The following is a 22095-nucleotide window of genomic DNA, read 5'->3' on the forward strand; positions in this document are numbered from 1 at the left end:
TATACAAAGCAGAAAATGGGCGTACGATTTATACTATATACATGAAATTTAATTGTCTTCTAAATGCCGTACTCTGTTATGTAAACAGCATATATCAACAAGTCACATAAAAAAATCTTAACCACACCTCAAAGAAACGTTTCCCTCAGAGGAATTGAAATGTTGGGAGGTATACTAGTGAGACTTTATTTAAGATTCACATGAAAAACAAAGTTGCGGGCAAGGTTGTCCACGTTGGCCATGTTTTCCAGGACATGTATAATTTTTCACAAATCGCTAACCAGCACAGATAAATTGCTGCCCTGCAGTGTGTGAGATGTATAGATGAGCAACTGATTCCCTCTTTTGAGTTTATATATCAAACAAACTGCAGGGCTACTCTTTACTAGTGCTGTTTATTAATATGTGATGTCCTGGAAAAATGGCCAATGCAGTCACCTTAATACAGGCATCCCAACCCAGAAGGTGGGAGTCCATTGCTTTATTTGTAAATAAGTTAATTTTCAAATATAACAAACTAAACATGGACTTGAAATAATTGTATGGGTTTTTGGTGGTGGGGTGGTGACATGGGCGTAGATCCCTGCCAGTAACTCATGCGGGGGGGATGTTAATGAAGAAATCCCCCCCAGGGATAGAAACACCGCAGGAGGAGAGGGGTGCTGAGCGGTCGTTTTCAGCAACCGCTCGGCGTCCTTCTCTCTCCTCTCCTCCCTGCCGCCACCCGCCTCAACGCTGCCCCGACTGCAGTGGTGGTAGCGTGAGGCGTCTGTGGTGCCGGCGCTCAGCAGTGAAGCCGCGTGGGTCGCGCTCCCACCACAGGACTGCACGGTAAGTGACCTACAAAGGGGGTAGGGAGAGGGTAGCTAGCAAGAAGGGTGGTAGGGAGAGGGTAGCTAGCGAGAAAGGGGGGTAGGGAGAGGGTAGCTAGCGAGAAGGGGGGTAGGGAGAGGGTAGCTAGCGAGAAGGGGGGTAGGGAGAGGGTAGCTAGCGAAAAGAGGGGCAGGGAGAGGGTAGCTAGTGAGAAGGGGGGTAGGGAGAGGGTAGCTAGTGTGAGAAGGGGGTAGGGAGGGGGTAGATAGTGTGAGAAGGGTGGTAGGGAGGGGGTAGATAGTGTGAGAAGGGAGTGGGGATAAAAGTAATAAAGGGGGGTAGTAAGCATATTGAAATAAAGAGTGATAATGAATTAATTAATATGTGGATGAATTGTGTGAATGAGTAAGAGAATGAATCCACGTGTGGATGAATTGTGTGAATGATTGAAATAATGAATTCATGTGTGGGTGAATTGCTTTAATTATTTGTGAGCTGGGCTGTTTAGGAACAAAGTTGGCTCACGCTGGGCTGTTTGGGGACAATGTTGGCTCACGCTGGGCTGTTTGGGGACAAAGTTGACTCACACTGGACTGTAATTTGTTTGTGTAATCTGAGTGCTGGTCAGGTTATATGTGGGCAATGTGGACGCCAGGGCTGGCCTTTGGGGTGTGCAACCTGTGATCTATGCGTGTAATTTAGGGGGTTTCTATCTTTAATGCTGACTTTTTATGTGAATTCCAGTTGATTTATACCTGCAAAGCTGGCTTTGTGTTTTATTCTGTAGATCCATATGTGCTGTGCTATGTTTCCATACATTATTTAAATATACCTGCAAATATAGGGTTTGTATGTCAGTTAATCCATACATGCATGTGGGGATCTGATGGGGGAAAATGCTGCCCCCCCAGATTTTTAGGGGTTCCTACGCCCATGGGTGGTGAGCTAGCCTTTGGCTCCTTTTTCCTCTTGAAAATAAAAGGAGGGGTGACATATCCCTTCAGGAATTACGGCCCCAGAAGAAGATTTGAAGGGTGTCCACTGTGGCTCCTCTGGAGTTTTCACACTTGCACCTCTGGCATAAAATAAACATCGGGCGTAAAACAATATGGTATTAATTGTCTTGCTTTGCGTGTGTATATTATTACCAATTTAGCGCTAGTAATATACTTACTGCTTTACAGTGTAAGAAGGGGTGGTATAATAAATAAAGACCTATGCTAAGTACAGTTATCTACTGACATCAGGGTACGATAAGTATGAGTACAATAGGAAAGGAGGTCCCTGCCTTGTGGAGCTTAAAGTCTGATTAATTGAGATATTGTAAACGAGCGAACTTAAATTTGCTCACTGTGATAATTGCGTAAATGCATTTTACTTCAACTAGGCTCATTTTGGGTTCTCATTAATCAGAAAGCTTGTTTGGAGGACAGGGGTGAGCTTAACTTTCTAAACGTTCTTTAAAAAATCTAAAGTTATTTTAATGTGGATTTGCCGTCAGACATCGTAATTCTATCCAAAATACACTAATCCCAATGGTACTTTTGACATTTAGGCAGAGGGGCCAGGTGTAAGTTTCCATGTTCCCTGTTTCTTCATTCCCCACACATATACTGGCTCTTTTTTAAGTATTTACACAGAAACCATGACTTGCACCTTTTGTTACATGATCAGGATGTTAGAACTGCGGGTTAGGAAGCTATTAACTTTAAGCTTTTCTAAGTATCTTGGGTTTTTTTTTCTTTCACATCCTACATGTTGTATCTGTGGAAAGAAATCTGTGATAATTGAGCTCTAACTGTGTGAAAGACTCACTTATTTTAAGTTCAGATGTAGTTACATCATAGATGAGATCATATGTAAACCACAGTCAACATTCTCATTTTTGACATCCAGCTAAAAAAGAAAAACTAATAGGAGTACCTAATAGAGGTGGGTTTGTTCCCCTAAAGATGTTATTACAGTTTCACATTTCTGTAGAAAGTTTGCAAATTGTTACCATTTCATATGCATTTTGTTCTGTTTAGTGTTCTTCAGCTGTAAAACTAATAACAACCACTCCTAATCCTCACGTAGGACATTCCATTGTTAGTAATGTGTGTGGGGTCTTACCAACCAAGAACACACAATAACCCCAGCACACTTGGCAGCTGTAGATGTGCTCAGTGACTTTTATACCACCCATGACACTTTCTCAAGTCATGACTGTGAAACATCTATATAGTATGATCATTGTGGCTGAATTCCACCAACCAGTCAACCACATCTCATCTTGTCCTTCCAAAGCACATTTCCCAGCTTGAGCCCAAGCATTCTAGCTATTCATACTAAGGCCAATTTCCATCAAGGGCAATTAACCAATTTCTTGATTGTACTGTCATATCATTGGTTAAATTAACCCAAGACTCTTTCATGTGACCTAAGGCTTTCATTTCCATGGCTAAAAGAATATTTTTGTATAAGGCTTTGCACCCTGAAAACAAATCCTTCAAAGGCTGGTGAAAAGATACAATGCCCAATATCTGTAACATCTTGATGAGGATTGATATGTAAAATAAAAAAATAACAGCTAAACAACAATAAGATACAGATAACTCCCGTTCATGTCTAGGACTATTCTCTAATTATTCTAATAAAGATAGGTTGACTTTATCCCATCTTCCCTATAATCTTCCTTGCCCTAGTTTGTTTCTTTCTTCTATTATTTATCTTCAGTTTTATAATTTTCAAAGTATTTGTTCTGCATCAAGTTATGGAATAATTTAAAGCTACAAGATATAACATAAACAAACTATATATTGCAAAGGTAGTCTAACCTCTTACCAGTTCTCATCTATAACCGAATTACAGATGGTACATTAATACGGTAATTAATTGTGTGTATTTTACTGAAACGGCGAATCAGTGATTGGACGGTTTCATTATAATAAAACATTACAATAGAATGCGCTTGCCATGCTGCTGAGAAGCGACCCCACCACAGGATGCTGCCCCTACCATCTTTCACTGAAGGTGTGGTTTGAGGCAGTGTTTTTACCACACATAGTGTTTTAGGTTTTGTGGAGAAAGTTACATCTTAGTTTCTTCTGGCCACAAAACCCTTGTCCATATCATCACTGAGACATAGTTCTGCTTTCTGGGATCCTGAGAGATATCAGTGATTAGTTAAGATGTGTAGCTCCATCATGGTGTGCAGAACAGGCCTTTTCTTGGCATTGTCTCAGTAATGTGGTGCTTCCACTTCCTGATTGTTGATCCAACTCTGCTCACCGGGATATCTCATCGCTGTGTTATTATTTTATACCCTTTCCCTAATCCCTATATTGTTTATGAGGCCTCACCCCTTTACGTTTTGTAGACTGGACTTTCTACAAGAGATAAGATTTATGTTTCTAAAATATTCTCTTTGAGGTCGAAAAACATCTGCAAAGCCATGGAAAAAATCAGGGAATTTTGGGGTACTGGTTTGGCATTAAAAACAGAAAAGATTGGGTCTTGACATGAAATTACAATTGATCTACATAGAGCTGGAAGTGTCACAAATAACCAGAGAGGAAAGGAAAATATTGTGGGTTACATTTATTAAGAAGTGCTTGAGAATTCCACAGGATCCTTTACAATCGATTTAATGTGCCCTGAAGGTGTTTTCCTATAGCGTAATTTGCCTTTAGCACGCAGTTATACATCTGGAAGCTGTACTTTTGTACAGAAACAGGCTGGAAATTTATAGCCACAAGATCAGGGCACCTTAACCACGTAGGACCTCAAAATCCCACAAAGTAAAGGATTTGGATTATACCAAAATAATTAGGAGTATTCCACGCATATGTAAATTACCTAAAACATTGTAAGCATATTGTGTAAACAGGAGCTGTAATATACTCTTTATTAACAGAATGCAGATTGCACCTCAAAAAGTACATTATCTCACAAAAACTGGCATCTCAAGGACACTAATGTTTACTTTATGATCTTGCAAACTGATCACTACAGATGAATACTGAGGAGCTTTCTCCTTTATATTCTGCCGTGATTAAGTAATCAAAAAGAAAAGTCCTTAGGTATGGTGACTAAATCAAAAGGGCTACTGCATACTGTAACTAAGTTGTGTGGAGGACACTTTTAATTGATCTACATGCAGAGCTTACCTGAGTGCATGTGTATTAAGGGTTTTAAGGCTGGACGCGGCCCACAGCGTTTGTTATTTACATGTTTAATTCTTTGTAACTTGGTGCCAGATTTGGACCTAAATGACCGATACAGACACTAATAAACTCTTCCTTTTACCTTAAGTACTGCTTTCCTCTTAATTCCCATATCGCTCATGGGCACCCAACATGAAAGAATGGATCAGAGTGAGGATGCTTTTTTTAAGTGAAATACTAATTGGTTACTGGCTGATCAGAAGCATTCCCTGTCCCCAAGGCAAATAATGTAATGGAAGTCCCACATTTTTAAACACACAAGACAGAAGTAAGGGACGTGGGGGAGTGCTACCCTGTTAATGGAATATATCATTGGATTCCCGAGTCAGGCCAACTAGGTATCCCAAATGTGGGTGGCATTAAGAGAGTTAAAGACAAAGGCTTTCATCCATTGTAATTTTTTGGGGGACACAAGCATTTTAACACTTGACATGTTTTTTTTGTTCAGTTGGTATTTTCACAGTTTTTTTTTAAACCATATTCATACAAATTTCACAATATAATTGCCCTATTAGACTGTCTGAACATCCTCTGAAGCATTTGAATCATTTTAAGAAAGGCAAGAGCACTATTATATTTAAATGTCCTCTTGTTTAGGATATATATATATATATATATATATATATATATATATATATATATATATATATATATATATATATATATATAATGTTTCAGGTCACATCAGGCCAGGGAGTGACTGCCCCCCAGCTTGCAGATGTGAGCCCTCTGGCACCACCAATATTGCAGACACTCAGATTGTGTTATTCCCATTTTTTCTCACAGAGGCAATACAAGACTTGGAAGTGATTTACCTTGTTGTTGGATTAGACCGGTTGTAAAGCAGTGACTCAATATTTAGAGACCCCTCCTTGGTTGACACCCTTCTCCAATTCAACCTGTTTTGCAGAGATGCCAAGAACTGAATATGCTTCTATAAAAAAACAAAACACATTGCAGCTGCACAAAGGGTTCTGGTATTAGGCCATGCGATAAATGTTATCTTCCTTATGATACCATATTTGTTTCTTAAGGATTCCCATATTAAGTCTCAACAAGGCTTTAGTGTGTCTGTTTTGTTCAGTAGGGTTGATACTGATTAGAATAGTTTGATATGTTTTCCAATTATTTGACATGTTTACTGTACTGGTTTCCCATGCTTTCTCTCTTCCCTTCTCTCTCCCTGATTTCTCTTTCTCTTTTCCTGCATTGTTTCTCTCCTGTTCTCTCCCCACTTCTCTCTGCCTCCTTACCATATCCTTCCCTTCCATCTCTACCTCTCCCTAAATGTCAAAATGTCCTCCCTGTGTAATCTCCCCTTTCCATTATCCTCACCTTTGACGTGCCCGATGCCGCCTCTCCTTTAACCTCCCAATGTCTGCTTTGCCCCATGCCCACCTCTCCCTTAACTGACTAATAATCTGCCGTCCTACCAGTACCTATGGAGGCTGGAAGGGCTAGCACTTGAAATTGCTTGTCATCGTGGGACATGAAATACTGAACAGGGACAGTTTCATAATGAAGCAAAGCCGACTCTTAACCTGTCTTCCCGCTTATACACAATATGTGGGAAGCAAAGGGGAGAATTCATATATGGGGGGATTCTGCAGACCTGGTTCATTGTTACATTTATAAAATGTTAACATACCTTGCATCCAAATCCAACATAAATTTCACTGTCTAGAATGATCAGCAAATAAAAAGGGGCATATCATTTTAGTCAGGTGACAATTGTTCCTAGCGAAAATTATGAATAAGGCAAAGTTCACATGATTAAATTTTACAAGAAAGGTAGCGGCATTCAATATGAATGTTTTTTATATCAAAGTTGAGTAATGGTAGACAGACAACAATCAGCCATAACACAGTGGGTGAGATATATTAGGCAACAAGTGAACATTTTATCCTCAAAGTTGATGTGTTAGAAACAGGAAAAAAGCGTAAGGATCTTTGCGATTTTGACAAGGGCTAAATTGTAATGGCTAGACGACTGGGTCAGAGCATCTCCAAAACTGCAGCTCTTGTGTGGTGTTCCTGGTCTGCAGTGGTCAGTACCTATCTTTAGTGGTCCAAGGAAGGAAAAGCGAGGAACTTCAACAGGGTCATGGGCATCTAAGGTTCACTGATGCATGTGGGGGGCGAATCCAAAAAATGGGCTACTGTTGCTCAAATTGCTGAAAAAGTTAATGCTGGTTCTGATACAAAGGTGTCAAAACACACAGTACATCCCAGTTTGTTGTGTATGGAGCTGTGTAACAGCAGACCTGTCAAAGTGCCAATGCTGACAACTGTCCACTCCGGAAAGCGCCTACAATGAGCATGTAAGCATATGAACTGGACCATGGAGCAGTGGAAGAAGGAGGTCTGGTCTGATGAATCACATTTCCTTTAACATCAGGTGGATGGCTAGGTGCATGTGTTTCGCTTACCTGGAGAACACATGGCACCAGGATGCATCCATGGAGGCCCCACCGCGCAACTTACAGGACTTGAAGGATCTGCTGCTAACATCTTGGTACTAGATACCACAGCACACCTTCAGAGGTCTTGTGGAGTCCGTGCCTCTATGTGTCAGGGCTGTTTTGGCAGCAAAGGTTTGACTTACACAATATTAAGCAAGTGGTCAAAATGTTATGGTTTATCGGTGTATATGATAGAAGTTTTGTGGAATTAAGTCAATGTCACAGATCTGTTTGGATGTTACTATAAATTAATAGCTTAACACTTATAATATTGTTTCTGATTTTTTTTTTGTAGGAGGAAATTTCTGTGCTGGCTTTGATTTGAAGGTGGTAGCTAGCGGCTCAGAGTCTCTCAGAATAGAACCAGATGTCACCAAAGGGCCGGGTCCAATGGTAAGATTAATATAACCATGGAAGGGCAAGAACACTGGAATCTCACCCTGTTAAGCCATGTTATGCTTAATGGCATTTTCATATAGGTAAACTGAGTAGCCTGGATTAAATTTATTATAAATTAATTTTATTGTAATGCAGATTTTTGAAGTGTCTTCATTTATTAACCGGCTTTTGAATGCTTTTTTGTAATACCTGTTATTTAAGCATTTTTTATTACAATGTTATTTCATGTGTGCATAAATGTTTATTTTTGTGTCTTGATAGGGCCCTTCAAGAATGCAATTTTCCAAACCAGTAATAGCCTCTGTCAGTGGCTACGCAGTAGCTGGAGGTCTTGAGCTGGCTCTTCTTGCAGATCTTCGTGTAGTGGAAAAGAGTGCCATACTCGGGGTGTTCTGCAGGCGTTTTGGTGAGTTCGCGTACAGTTACCATGCAAGAATAGCAAGACAGAGACCAATACAGTGAACTCAATCTCGTGGGTAGTGTTCAATAGTCCATTAAGCCGAAGACAAAGATTTCACTTAATATTGTGTCATTCTGAACATTAGCCAGGGTTTGACAGTTGGCTATGCATTTAGCAAAAGGATTTTGATGGGAAGTGAATATAATGCTTATGTGAAATGTCTCCACACTTGGAAGGCAGCACCATGCAAAGATTAAGGCAAATGGAAAAGGATAAGATCTGTAAATAAGAGAAGTGGTAAAGGGAGAAATACATAGCAAAGGGGGGGTGAGGCATTTTGTAATAAAAAGAGGGGGTCTAATTTAAGATTGGAAGCAAGCACAGTAAAGGAATTCTAAAAAGCTAAGGATGTGTATAATGTTATCCTAAAGAAAGATTCACACCAGCGATCATATGCACTTTAATACATATGATAGCTGAGTGGCACTCTATGTCTTATCTTTATTCATGCAAATGCATAGAGTAATTCAACTAAATCTCACTTATACATTTGCCCTGTTTCTCCACCCCAAGCTACTTGCCATGCAGGAAATGCATTGAATGGATCTCTTACTCAACAATGCCTATGCACTGAACTCACTGCTTGCCTATTGCGGTGCTGGCTTAAGTCAGATTTCCAGGGGTCTAACAAACGCCCCCTACACAGACATGCACACATATGTGTAGAAAATGCTCCCATAGAAATCATTAGAAGTACTTTTCTGCTAGTGATTGGCTGCTTCTAGCTGAAAGTGGAACAAATCATGGCGCGAGGCAAGGCAGTGCGCTGCAGCACTGGAGTTGCAGCTTTTTCAGAAAGTGTTGGTTTTTTTCTATATATCTGTTCAGGGAAGTACAGGGAAAATGTCGTTACTATTTATGTATGTGTATAATGCGTGTGCATTTGTTCTTTTAAAAAAAAAAATAGTTGGCATCAATTTATTGTCATTCTATCTCCCTACTTACTGGGTCTTTCATGTTTGACTTTCTTGTAGACTTTTGCACATTGATGAGTCCTCAATTAATGAACTTAATGATCCATATCATGTTTTAACACTCTCTCAGATGGAGTTTGTCTTTACAAGTTGCATGTCTGTTTTGTGTCTACTCTATGCTTCTCTATGATGTTTTGCATCTGGTGTAGTTTTGTTTGTGTTTTATTCTTTTCGGCCAATAAGTGGTAATCTATGAAAACATGCTTATATGTTGCACTGAGTTCAGTTCAGCAAAACAGATCTCAAGCTTGTCTGGCTCTTGTGTTTTAAAATTTGATATGCAATAAAGAGATTTATATTACTTCAATAGACTGTCTATGATGAAAGAAATCATATAAACTACATATTTCTAAATTTGTAAATATCATCTCCAACCATTATTGGAAATTACCTGTATTCTGAGGATAGCCCTGTATTGTAACGTTTGAAAAATGTTGATACTAGTTTATTGACAAAGATCCCCTACCTCCTATGTTGAGCTACGTGAGGGCATAAGGAGTTGTGTCACTTTACCTACTTAGCAGACACAGGGTTAAAGTAAACTTATCCATGTTTAACTCTTTAAGTGCTGTCCTATGTACGTTAAGATGAAATACAAGAAAGTCACGTATTGCTGGTCTGGAGACCATGATTTATGTGGTCATCATGCATCATGGGTGATTTATTGCATGGTTGACACAATTTGTTGACAGCTCCATGAAGCTAAAAAAAGATCACAAACATCACCACATGTAAACAGGAAGAAGCTGCTTTTATGAGTTGTGCTGCTGTGTGGTTACAATCACGTGGCCTGGTTTCAAGCCACACAAGGAAAATGCCATTTAAAAAAATATACTGCCTATTTTGACAACTGTAGTAGACACATCTGTCTTCAACTTTTTTCAGACCTACTAGCACAATATGTTTTTAATTGCCCTCCTGGGAGAAACTTGTGGGTAAAATGGGGCAAATCCAAACTCTTGTCTTATGCAAGCTGCATTTGATTTACAGAAAAATGTACAAAAGAAAAAACAGAATAAAGAATGTAACTAGCTTAACTTCATATTGTCCAGGCAATGACCCACACTTCCCCAGAACAAACCACCCCCTGGGGTCTGTTAACTAAACCATAGCTTTGCCATTGAGTCAATACATGTCACCTCATCGACCTAACTGCATTATAAACCCAGTAACAGATCGAGACTTCCCGCAACATGTGTGCCCAATCCCTCCCGCTCCCACAACATGTGTGCCCAATCCCTCCCGCTCCCACAACATGTGTGCCCAATCCTTCCAGCTCCCGCAACATGTGTGCCCAATCCCTCCCACTCCAGCAACATGTGTGCCCAATCCCTCCCGTTCCCACAACACGTGTGCCGAATCCTGCCCGCCCCGCAACATGTTTGCCCAATCCCGCTGTTCCTGCAACATGTGTGCCCAATCTCGCCGCTCTCGCAACATGTGTGACCAATCCCACCCGCTCCCACAACATGTGTGCCCAATCCTGCCGCTCCCACAACATGTGTGCCCCATCCCACCCGCTCCCGCAACATGTGTGCCCAATCTCATCCGCTCCCGCAACATGTGTGCCCAATCCCGCCGCTCCCGCAACATGTGTGCCCAATCCCTCCTGTTCCCGCAACATGTGTGCCCAATCCCTCCCGTTCCTGCAACATGTGTGTCCAATCCCACCTGCAACATGTGTGCCCAATCCCTTCCGGTCCCGCAACATATGTGTCCAAATGCCGCCCCCTCCCGCAACATGTGTTTAGGGGTGTTAATCATTTGGTAAACAACTTTGTATGTGTTTATGGGTTGTATTCACAGTTCTTTATATACCATGGTGGGATGGTGGATGGAGAGGAAGAATTTCATTGCGAAAAAATACTTCATTTTGATTTTAGGAAGGAAATCTGACTTGCAGCATTAAGTCCTTTACACTGTGTTGTCAGTTTCTGGGTTATTATTGGGGACTTTAGACTAGCAAAATGGACATGGTTACATTAATGGATTTCTAAGCAGACAAAAATATTTTGAGGGACCCATCAGGGGAGCTGGACATCTATACCTGATCTATTCTGCACATAACTTCACTGGCAGCCATGGTTTGTTGCTTAATATCCCTGTTAGATCATTTTTACAATGCTGTAAGCCAAGGAGCTGGGACAGGAAAGAGCACAAGTGTGTTTAACAAGTATCCTCGATCCCTCTATGTATGCAAATAAAAAGCTAGAATCTACCTGGGTACCACATGCCTAAAAAGCTGGTCTTGAAAAAAGTAAGATGTATAAAAAGAAGGATTGAAAAAAGTGTAAATTCATGTTTGTTTAGGATTGTTATTTCTTTTGAAGGGGTTCCTCTAATTGATGGAGGCACAGTAAGGCTACCAAAGCTAATTGGACTTTCCAGAGCACTGGATCTTATTCTCACAGGACGGCCTGTCAATTCGCAGGAAGCTTATGAATTTGGATTAGCAAATCGCGTGGTCCCTGATGGCGAAGGTCAGTGTTCCGTTCATCACTTGCAATAACATTCTCACGTAGATCTCCTGCCTAAAGTCCCTAGTTCTGAGAAAAATCACTCTTTTGAATACATGACCTGATATCCTAATCAGATTCTGCATTAAGAAAAAAAAACTAGGCTCCTGATATATATATATATATATATATATATATATATATATATAATCTGAATTTAAATCAGCTCATTGAATCATGCCCATTGTCTCCCATCCATAAAAACTGAGGTCAAAGGGATACATTTTCCCCCCACAGAAATCCCTCAGATCCCAAATAAAAAGGAGCAGTGTTCCAAGCGACACTAATCTCTTTGAAAAATAAAGGACTTTAGATGGAGAATAACAAATATGTCTGTTTATTTATTAAATCTCATGTCATGAGGCATAGCCAAGTCAAGTGAAATTATATCTGTAGTTAACATCTGTGCCAACATCATTTTGCAGCATCTATCAAGTTAAGAAGCAAGAGGCCCCTTCACAGAATGCTGTGTGATGATGGTGATACAGGGTGGGGTTATATAGTAAACCATAGATCAAGAATGATGTCAAAAGTTTGTAATTCTACAGTGTAAAAATCTTTTAGTCTTTATAGCTGGATACACTTGTATTATAATGTATCCAGGGAGGTCTGGATCACAAGCTGGTTCTCCCAAGTGTTTGGATTTGAAAAATGAGAGTGACTTTGTTCCTGTAAACAGCTGGCCTAAGTCTTGCTAAGCCTCTCATTAATATTTTGTCATTTGGGTTACGAGCCAAGCTGGATCAGTTCTCTGACTCATCACAGCCACTCAAGAATCTGGAGATTTTCATACTCATTTTGGAGGATTTCTTTTTCCTCTTGTACAGAACTGCAATATTTTCCAAAATGCCATTTTTATTTTCATACTAAAAGTAGCATGTATGTGTTTCCATATTATTAACGTAATGGCGCATGTGAAAATCTTTACCCCAACGCCAACACAGTTTACATTTTCTAGCACCCACTGTCTTGTATGTATATAATTGGAGTTACACAGTCACCTGCAGGAAGTCAGTGGTCAGAAGGTGAACAGTCGGATGTGAGTCAACACCTTTTGTGGCTTACTGCCACGGGAGCCACTTGTGGCAACCCTAAAGCCTGTAGTATTAGTCATAGATGGTGGTGTTAGAGAAAATTATATTTGCAGAATGCATCACACCATGTACCCACAGTCAAAACATATTCATAAACGCTGCTATTAATTGAAGCGTTATTGGAATTTATGACTCCTCCAAGCACAAAGTTTGAGTGATTCCTGCTTTATAAGTATATGGCATTTTGTGAGAGGATTCTTCAATACTATCAAATTAAAGTATAAGTGAACTCGCCATCAGATGACAAAAATAAGGCTATCTTCATGAGGGCCTAGATGAGCCAGCTTTAATTGTCTTTAGGTATATTTTGGCTTTTTGTAAATTCAACAAAGAATTTGTTCTGACCATTCCAAATAGGATATATATTATCACAAATAAGAGATGCATTTGCCCTGTAAAGGTAGAAGACTCCATCAACTTTGCCAGCAGTTCCTCGGTGGAGAAAGGGGTAGCTGTATGGGCCCCTGAGGATGTTTTGGAGCACCTGCCACTTTTGTCCCATAGTAAAGACAGCCCTATACTCTATTGCTGTCTGCAGTTATGTTTTGATCCTGGTGTCTGGATATATCTAACAGATTTTTTTTAAGTTTTTAGTGACAACATCAAGAGTAGTAGTGGAAAGAGACTTCAGAGCCAACCCAAGTGAACTTCTGCTGCAGGTAGAGCTTGGCTGATCCTGTATAATATATATAATATTTCTTCAGTCTCCTTACCCAAATGAAACATGCATTATACAGGGTCAGCTCAGCTTTTTATGTGGGAGAAACGTGCTAATGATGGCCTTTCATAATTAGTATTGATGTGAAGAGTTTAAACCACGACTCTCCTGCAAACTTTCCTTTAGTGAATAAATCCAACTGTTTGCCTCAGAAGAAGAGACCTCAAACCTCAAACTTGACATGCTTTTCTGTGTTAGTCCCCCCAAAAAATTGAATAGGCTTTTTTCTCTTGGGTTAATATGGCTAATCTTCATTTTTCTATTAGATGTGTAGAGGGAGGCAGCGGAACACAGTTATCCAAAAAAAAAAAAAGTGTCCCAGTATTCATTGCTCATGTGTATGACTGCAGGGTTGTTCACCTGTCTGTAGTTATTTTAAAAAAGTGCGATGCAGAGAAGTGAAGGGCTGGAAAAATGTTTGTTTCGGTGTTTAAGTGCCACTGAGGACCATTTATCTGCAGTAAATCAATGACTCTGTTCTTTCCTGCTGTGAGAGTCTGATGTAAGAGTTGATGGTAACTTCTGTGGTTCTTGGAAGGTTCCTAGACTCCCACATCTCGGCTAATATCCAGACTACTTCAAATTATTGATCAAAGGTGTGTGGATTACGGTAGTAAAATGGAGTTAATTATAGCAAAACCATAAAAAGGTTCATCAGTCAGACGGTGTACTTGTTCAGCACGAATTGTTGGTTGATTTTCACTCTGTGTTCTGTTATTCTATAGTTAAGCGCAGATTTGATCTTTTTTATATGGGTATGAATGCTGAGTTAATATTTGTGCTGTTTCCAGTGCAACATGAGATGTGCAACTGGTGTGTCAAGTTTGTTTTCGCTTGTCAGAAAAGACTAAATCCAGCATTTGCTTTGGCAGCACGGGGTCCCTGGTCGTATTTCTTATACGGAGTAATAAATGCTGAATAATAGAATTTCATGAGCTGAATGAACATTTGCTTTTTTACACATAGAATGGTAATGAAAGCTAAATTACCATGTGCATGTTTTTGACCTCTACCCCCGCAGTAGCAGTGTATGGAATTACAGATATAGCTGCCATCACCAATGTCATACGTTGTGCAGTGATACGGTTTTACAGGGGTTTTGTAGCATTTCTGTTACTTGAGTATTTTGCAGCTGGAATAGGGAAATCAGATACAGGAATGTTGTTTGTTCCCCACCCTGATATGAAACTAAAGAATAATTGATAACATGCACACACTCCTCAGCCCCCCCAATCCAATCGCCTATTGTGGGTCTTGCAGTCATTCTCCCAGTGCTAGTGCATTACACCTGCCAAATGTCCTCTCCTTATGTCACACGTAATGCATTATGTCTTACTGATGGCAGCATTTTGGCAATGCAACCCTTACCCTTAATTAAACCTTTAAAAATACCATACGTGGAGGTCAAACCCCTACTCCCTTCTGATGTTGACACTAATTTGGCAGTATATAACAGGGTGACGGTTAAAGGTGTTGTCCCAAACCGAGTCTCGGCATTGCCTCTATGAACATGTTAGGGATCATTTATGGAAGAAATATTGGTGTATAATGATACTTAAACAGTGGTATTTGGTGTTTTAAAGAAAATTTAGCATGGCATTGGAGTCTCCTACTTTTTCCTATGTATCTGCAAATGGTTTTCAAAAGAAACCCTTAAGACAAAGCTCTTAGAGCTCTCCAAGACAAAGCTGTTAAAGCTCTGCTTTTTCTTCTCCTGTATGAATAGCTGCTGCAGTGATGACACACATGGATGGAGGTAAACTGCTAGATCTGTATTAGCATGGTCCCAGTGCCTCTGCCTGTGTGCAGAGGACTATACTAGCCTTAGGCCAGATAAGCCTAGGGCAGCAGGTAATGCAAAACTGTGAGAAGATGTTGGGCAATCAGAATGCCTGGTGGGGCACGGTTCAATAAGGTCTAGATCACCCGCACAGCCTCGATAGTATCTTTACTTGGGGCAGAGTGTCATGGTATGACATCATATCCCAATGCTCATCAGAGAGGTAGGCCATGAGGGGGTGCCCAGCATTGACACAGGGCAGCACCCAGACTAAATACATCACTGCATGTGTGTGTACTCTAATCCAGTGACCCTGATTGCATGTGTGTCTTCACAAGTTATATACCTGGGAAGTGAGCATACATGGATGAGGAGAGGATACAAGCCAGCATATACAAAGTGGTGATCTAGGAAACTTAGGTTACTAAATAATAATCCTTTCTTTGATGGATGTTGGATAGAGGCCTGATCGACCAATCTACGGTAATCTGAATCTTCTTTTTCCTTTATTTATATATAAATATTTTTTTTTACTTGATACACAACTTGTTTAATCATGCCATGATAAGTGTGTGCTCTTTTTAAATTTAAAGTCTTACCTAGTGACTAATATTTGCCAACCTTTGCGTTGTAAACCTGGCCTTTAAGTTGTACTTAATAGCTGTAGTTGAGTGTCCTTGTTTAGATACCATTTATCTTCACCAGGACCATAGTGTCATAATTGTATAATTTAATAAATAGACAGGCTGGGCAAGATGAGGAAAAAAATTTTGCCTCACGTATTACATGTGCTTAAGAGGAATGATAAATGTTTCTAAGAACAGTGTCAAAATATTTTTTTTTTACTGTTTATGTGTCATTAGTAAATGAGGTTAGGGGGAGTACCTAGGGAAGGCTGATCACGTAGGAAGTATATCATAACACTGAAAGTTATTCAGACCTCCCGAAGTTACCACCACTTCATATCCAAGAAGTGACTAATGTCTCTGCAGACACGCTGTAGCTGCTCTGCACCCTGGGTATTTTGTTGCCTTCATTCGTTTTAAAATATGTTTTGGTTGGCTTGTAATTGTCTATCTTTAAAACGAATGTTAATTAAATCAAATGTTGTTTACCAAATATACGGTAAGCAAGGGAAAATTACGTTGGCTTGTTTTTCCTGGCTTGTCAGATTAACTAAAAGATGGTTGGGCAGAGGCCGGCACTAAGAAGGATAGAATGAGGGTGACTTTGATTTCATAAACAATATTTTTTAAGCTAGTCGGTGGATCTGGTATATTTTTTGTTTAGATTTGACAGTTATACAGAATCTATGCATTTGCAAGGAGGACAAAACTTCACCCCATGTCGTCTTTCTTTGTCTATTTCTCTGTGAACATAGCCTCCTGGATCCTATATTTGGCACCCCCTATTAGTAATTCATATACACACTCTCAGATTTGCACAGACTTACACGTTCACACACATTCTCCCTCTCACGCTTACACATACACATTCATGCTCACACATACACATTCATGCTCACACATATACAGGCTCATACACACACATAAACATCCATGATAAGATACTCTTTGATGCTCACAAATGAACATCCATGCTCACTCACCAACATTTACAAATAAATGCTTATACACACTCCCATTCTCACACACAAAGACTTACACATACACATCCATGCTGAAACTTTCATTCTCACACATACTTAAACATCCATGCTCACACACACATCCATACATGCATGCAAACTCCCTCACGCACCTCCTTTCCCTCCAGCTGTAAGCGGCCTCATGTTTAACCATGGACCCTGCTAGGTTCCTGTATCCTTAGTTCCCCCGCAGTTTACTTGTGCTACTGGTGCACTTCCATAAGAAGGCGGGGCTTCTTGGCACACCCACTTCTCCAATTGGTGGAACAGTGGAGAGGCTGTTCTTGTGGCTTCACCTTTTTGCCGCAAATGCAGGAGAGGACAGAACAATGCAGATAGATTCTTGGAGAAATAGTGTTGTAGAAACACTTCTCTTTCTCAATGAATCTACCTGGAAAGAACATGTCTTGGTGTGGCAAATTGCTGTCCTTGTCAAAGTGGCACCTTGACCCCACGGGACCCGTTTGATCGTTTGATATGATATCAAGGCTAAATTATTTTCAGAATAACTAACTAATTAGTAAACAGCCAAATGTTTGACAGTTGTTTGCCTGAGTAGACATACATACATATTTTCAGATAGTGATGGACTACATATCCTTTAAGCCACACACATCCAAAATGTGAAGTTAATGAAAAGTGTTTATTATAAAAATGTACTTTAGCATGAAATTATGATCATGATTATAATCATGTAATAAAAAGTAGGGCATGTGGTCTGACAGTTTAGTAGATATTTGTTCTTGTCAATATTTTAAGTGTAATCTTCAATTGTTTCCTGAGTTACATCAGTGCCATCATCTGATAATGAAAGCCCCTTGTGGTTTCTGTCCATAGATCGCATCAGTCCAATTGCCATGTATGCCCATCATTCCTTTAGCTTCTTATTTGTTGGGATTGTGAAATACAGGGTGAATTCCACAATCCCAGACAATTGATCCCATAGATTGCTCTCATATTCCCCTGGTGTACGGATTGGCCATTCGTTGGCAGTGTGCAACGGTTTGTGAATTGCATGAAAAACCATGATATCAGGGCACTCTATAGCACTCACTAAGACGTCTTAGGCTCATCTTGTCAAAAATGCCAAAGTTGTATTAAGAGTTCATGTATTTTACCAGAGTGGATGAATACCGTTGGCTGAAATATACTCACTTCTTGACTATTTGTTTCAGGCCTGAAGTGTGCGATTGCGTTGGCACAGGAGATATCAGCCTTTCCTCAGACATGCATGCTTGGGGACAGGGCCTCAGCCTACTACAGCGCTTTTGATGCTTCCAGCTTTGCAGATGCTATGCAATATGAAATCAACAAAGGGATGCAAGCTCTTAACCAAGAAATGGTTTCTGGTGCACAAAGGTTCAGTGGAGGCGAAGGAAGAAGAGGAAGTAAATTATAAAGCACTACAAAAGAAAAAAAAAATTAGATACACAATAATAACATTCCCAAACCCATTGTTTTTGAATATTGAAATAATATGATGAAATTATGATTAATTCAATATAAATTGATGAAATTCATGGAGCGTCTTCACTGACGTATTTTAGCATCTAACACCAAAGTGCCATTTATATAAATATAGAGAGAATATTATTAGCTCAAGAGAAGCATTGGTTTTAAATGTTATCTTTGACATCATTAACCTGACATCTGATACTGTACTTAAGATATGCTTTCAGCTAATTTAAATTTAAGCCAGAACTTTCTTCATGTAGTATCTGGGAACTCCTGTTTTAAATATTTAGTACTTTTGCCAGCAATTGGAATGCCCTTCCCTGCCAAGGAAATAAGTACTGATTCAAGACAATGGTTTGTGTACATTTAAGTGGCATCAAATTGTTTATATTTCCAAAAAATTAAATCTTATAATTTTACATGTAAATCATTGTGTGTAACTATTTTATTGATTTATATTTTTCTGTTTAAATGAAAACAGTATCCACATTGCTGTAAGAGAGAGTCTTACTTTGCATTGGTAATTATATACAGTTAATATGCTGCCACCTGTATAAGTAAGAGAGGTGGGGAACTAAAAATCAGTTGTAGTTTTACCTTCAGTATTCATAGCAGTTTCTCATTGCTTTGTAATCCTCTATTATGTAAGTTGTCGCCATCCTCATCCTCCACCCCTTTGCATTTATTCTTAATTTCACCAACACAGCCTTCATTTTTTTCTGTCTTTCACTAGCTCATTTTTTCCTTTTCTTTTCTACCTCCTAATTGCTAGTTGTGCATATAAAACAAAGCCTTAAGTGACAAATTATTGAAAACATTGCTTTATCTGGAAGTACCAAAGGATCCTGTGCTATAGTAGCAAACCTCCTGCCAAGTACCTGCAGAAGAACATAGACACGGTATGAAGCAGTTGTAATGACTGATACCTTATACAATGTCTAGTTTACTGTTAAATATACTCACAGATTTGCTTGACGTAGTGTACAAAAGTACATACGTATGTAAACCTACCTTACCCTCTCAATATATAAAATACAATATAACTTTATGAGCCACAATGCATGAAGCAATAGGGATGCACATCAATAGGCACAATCTCAGACGGGATGAGTGGAAGAAGAACTAAAAAGCCAACGTCGACTGGTGTTGTGCAAAAACTCAGGGTTCAAGCTGCAGAATCAGCTATAGGCTTATCCAGAGTATACAGAAAACTGCACTTGGCTGGGGGTTGCAGTTTACAGTCCTTTTCGATATCCAAACTTCAATGTAGAATATTTTGTTTAGGTGCATCTTTCAACCTCCTAGAGTCCATACCGCAAAGAACTAAGGCTGTTTTGGTGGCAGATTAGGGGCAACTCAGTAGGAAGGTGCTCCTAATGTTTTGTCAGATCAGATATATACTTAACATGGAATCGAAAGGGGTGTTATTTTAAGCAAAATAAGGTACACAAGCGCTTTGAAAAAGAACTGCCATCACTGAAAATTGAATATGAACACAAACACAGACATGATGAGGTCAGAGTTTACTAGTTCTGTGTTACTAAGCTTAAAGTCATATGTCAAATGGTTTTATGGCCCCTCTAACCAGGGAGTGAACTGACCAAGGATGCTTTGATTGAACGATATATGTCCATTGGATCTCTGCTAGTCCAGTTGATTTACTGCTGAACAAATTCCCCAATACCTCTGTGTTTATCTAAAGTCTTTGTTTATGTGTGAATTGTGCTTGTGTATTTAGAAAAGTCTGTGTTAGCTTCATTAATGCCTGAGGAAGGGACCTAACAACTTGCTCTCGAAAGCTCGCAATTAAACTCTCAGTTAGCCAATAAATGGTATCATTTTAACTATACTAAGCTTAAAGTAAGATCTATTGGTGTTATAGTTATGTGGATACCAGGGATCCCATGACACATCTATGTGGAGCTATTGGGTATCATATAATAAAGGTATAAATACTAACTTGCTTTGTCTGCTTTGTGGATTTGGTGCTAATTTTCTAGTTCACCACAAGATGTCCCCCTGGGAAGGCTTTAAGAATCCATCTAGTGTGTTTCTTACTAAAACACAGTGTATAAGGTTTTAGCAAAACCAAACATTACAACAGAGTTTTGTATCAGATGATGTGTGTCAGATTCAGAAGCAGAGTTATTTTTTAATTACTTTTATATGACCTAAACAAAAAACTTATCAGCTCTCTTGCAAGAACCCATGCTCCTGGAAAGATGGTTGACATAGGACTAATTATGGAAAACGTGACTGCCACCACCTGTATACGACAGAGTAACCCTTTCTGCGAAACCGGTGGCCAACCAAGTCTAGCAGCACAGAATGGCAACTTGCTGTCTTCCAGTTGCTGTGGGCTTCCAGCACCCATCATTCTCATCCATTGGATTATGTTTTTTGTTCAAAGGTTCCCTTGTTGCAGGTTCCTGTTCCAGTTTTAAGGTCACATTAACGTTTGAAATTTATTCCTAGGTGAACACAACCAACTAAATCAGTGTCTCGGCTATTTTGATCTATAAGTTACTCCCTAAATTCTAGACCTCTTGTGATATTTTAGGATTAGAGCCAAACTGCCTCGCTCTACACATACGTAGCCGTGAGTGGAAAATACAACAGCCTGACTTAATTTGCCCTTTAAAGATTAATGATGTGTTTCATCATTGGCCTTTAATTTTTTTAAACTCAGTTCTTTGTGTATCTTAAGGCTATGCAACTGTACCTCTCTAGCTATTGTTCGTTATATGTGCCACAGTCATCAGAAAAGATAAGTAGAATTGGACGTTTGTAAGAAAGTGAGTATAACACCCGATTACTTGTCACAAAACCGATCTTGATAATTAAGAACTTATCAGTGCTCCACTTGAGAAAAATATGTAATATGAAAAGGCACACAGAAGTTGAAAAACATGTAACTTTAGAACAGACTCCTTCCTCTCTAAAAAAAAAAAAAAAAAAAAAAAAGCACAAATTTTCAAGTGTGTTAGGGCTGAAATACTTCAATGCATTGTTAACCAAACAACGGATTTAAAGGGAAACTGATATTTATTGTAAGGTTATTTGTCCATATAAGTAGCCTCACATCTATCCTATATGCAAGTACAGTAGCTCAATTTTCTATCTTTGAATTTGCTTTATGGCAAACTTCTTACTTAAGGTTAATCTTCAGTGTTGATCATACTAGGCTGACAACCTAGTTCCCCTTACAGGCAAACTGCCAAGTGACTGGAAATCACTTCAGCTGAACAAATTTACCATTTTCCCTACAATACAGCTGTAGTTTCTTCTGTGCTAGGCATTTAGACCTTAGAATGCATGGCACAGCCTACATATTTGAGAACATGCATCTCAATTAAAACTTAATTAAACTACTTGTTAATAATTCTTGCAGCCCTTATATTAAACTACTAACTATTTGGAAGCTGAGCCATTTTGGTCTTGGTGAAAATTAAAGTTTACGAATTGTCATGTAAAAAAAAGCTGATAGTCATCCGTATAGAGCATCTATTTTTTTCATTTTAAATAGTTCTAGAGAAAGATTACACTATGCAGAATGGCCAGTAGGTGTCTC

General features: G+C 39.4%; 1 protein-coding gene across 2 annotated transcripts in view; it reads left to right on the forward strand.

Annotated features, from left to right (window-relative positions):
* The window catches only part of LOC128496774 (enoyl-CoA hydratase EchA19-like), a 31134-nt gene extending 12545 nt beyond the window's left edge, over nt 1-18589 (forward strand). For both annotated transcript variants that reach the window (XM_053466565.1, XM_053466564.1), the window contains 4 exons: nt 7776-7873; nt 8141-8285; nt 11644-11793; nt 18245-18589. In XM_053466565.1, coding sequence (XP_053322540.1) covers nt 7776-7873; nt 8141-8285; nt 11644-11793; nt 18245-18468 — 617 coding nt within the window. In that variant the 3' untranslated portion in view covers nt 18469-18589. The remainder of the gene's footprint in view (nt 1-7775; nt 7874-8140; nt 8286-11643; nt 11794-18244) is intronic.
* Nucleotides 18590-22095: the final 3506 nt, after the last annotated feature.

This window comes from Spea bombifrons, chromosome 5 (assembly GCF_027358695.1).
Source record: "Spea bombifrons isolate aSpeBom1 chromosome 5, aSpeBom1.2.pri, whole genome shotgun sequence".
NCBI lineage: Eukaryota > Metazoa > Chordata > Amphibia > Anura > Pelobatidae > Spea > Spea bombifrons.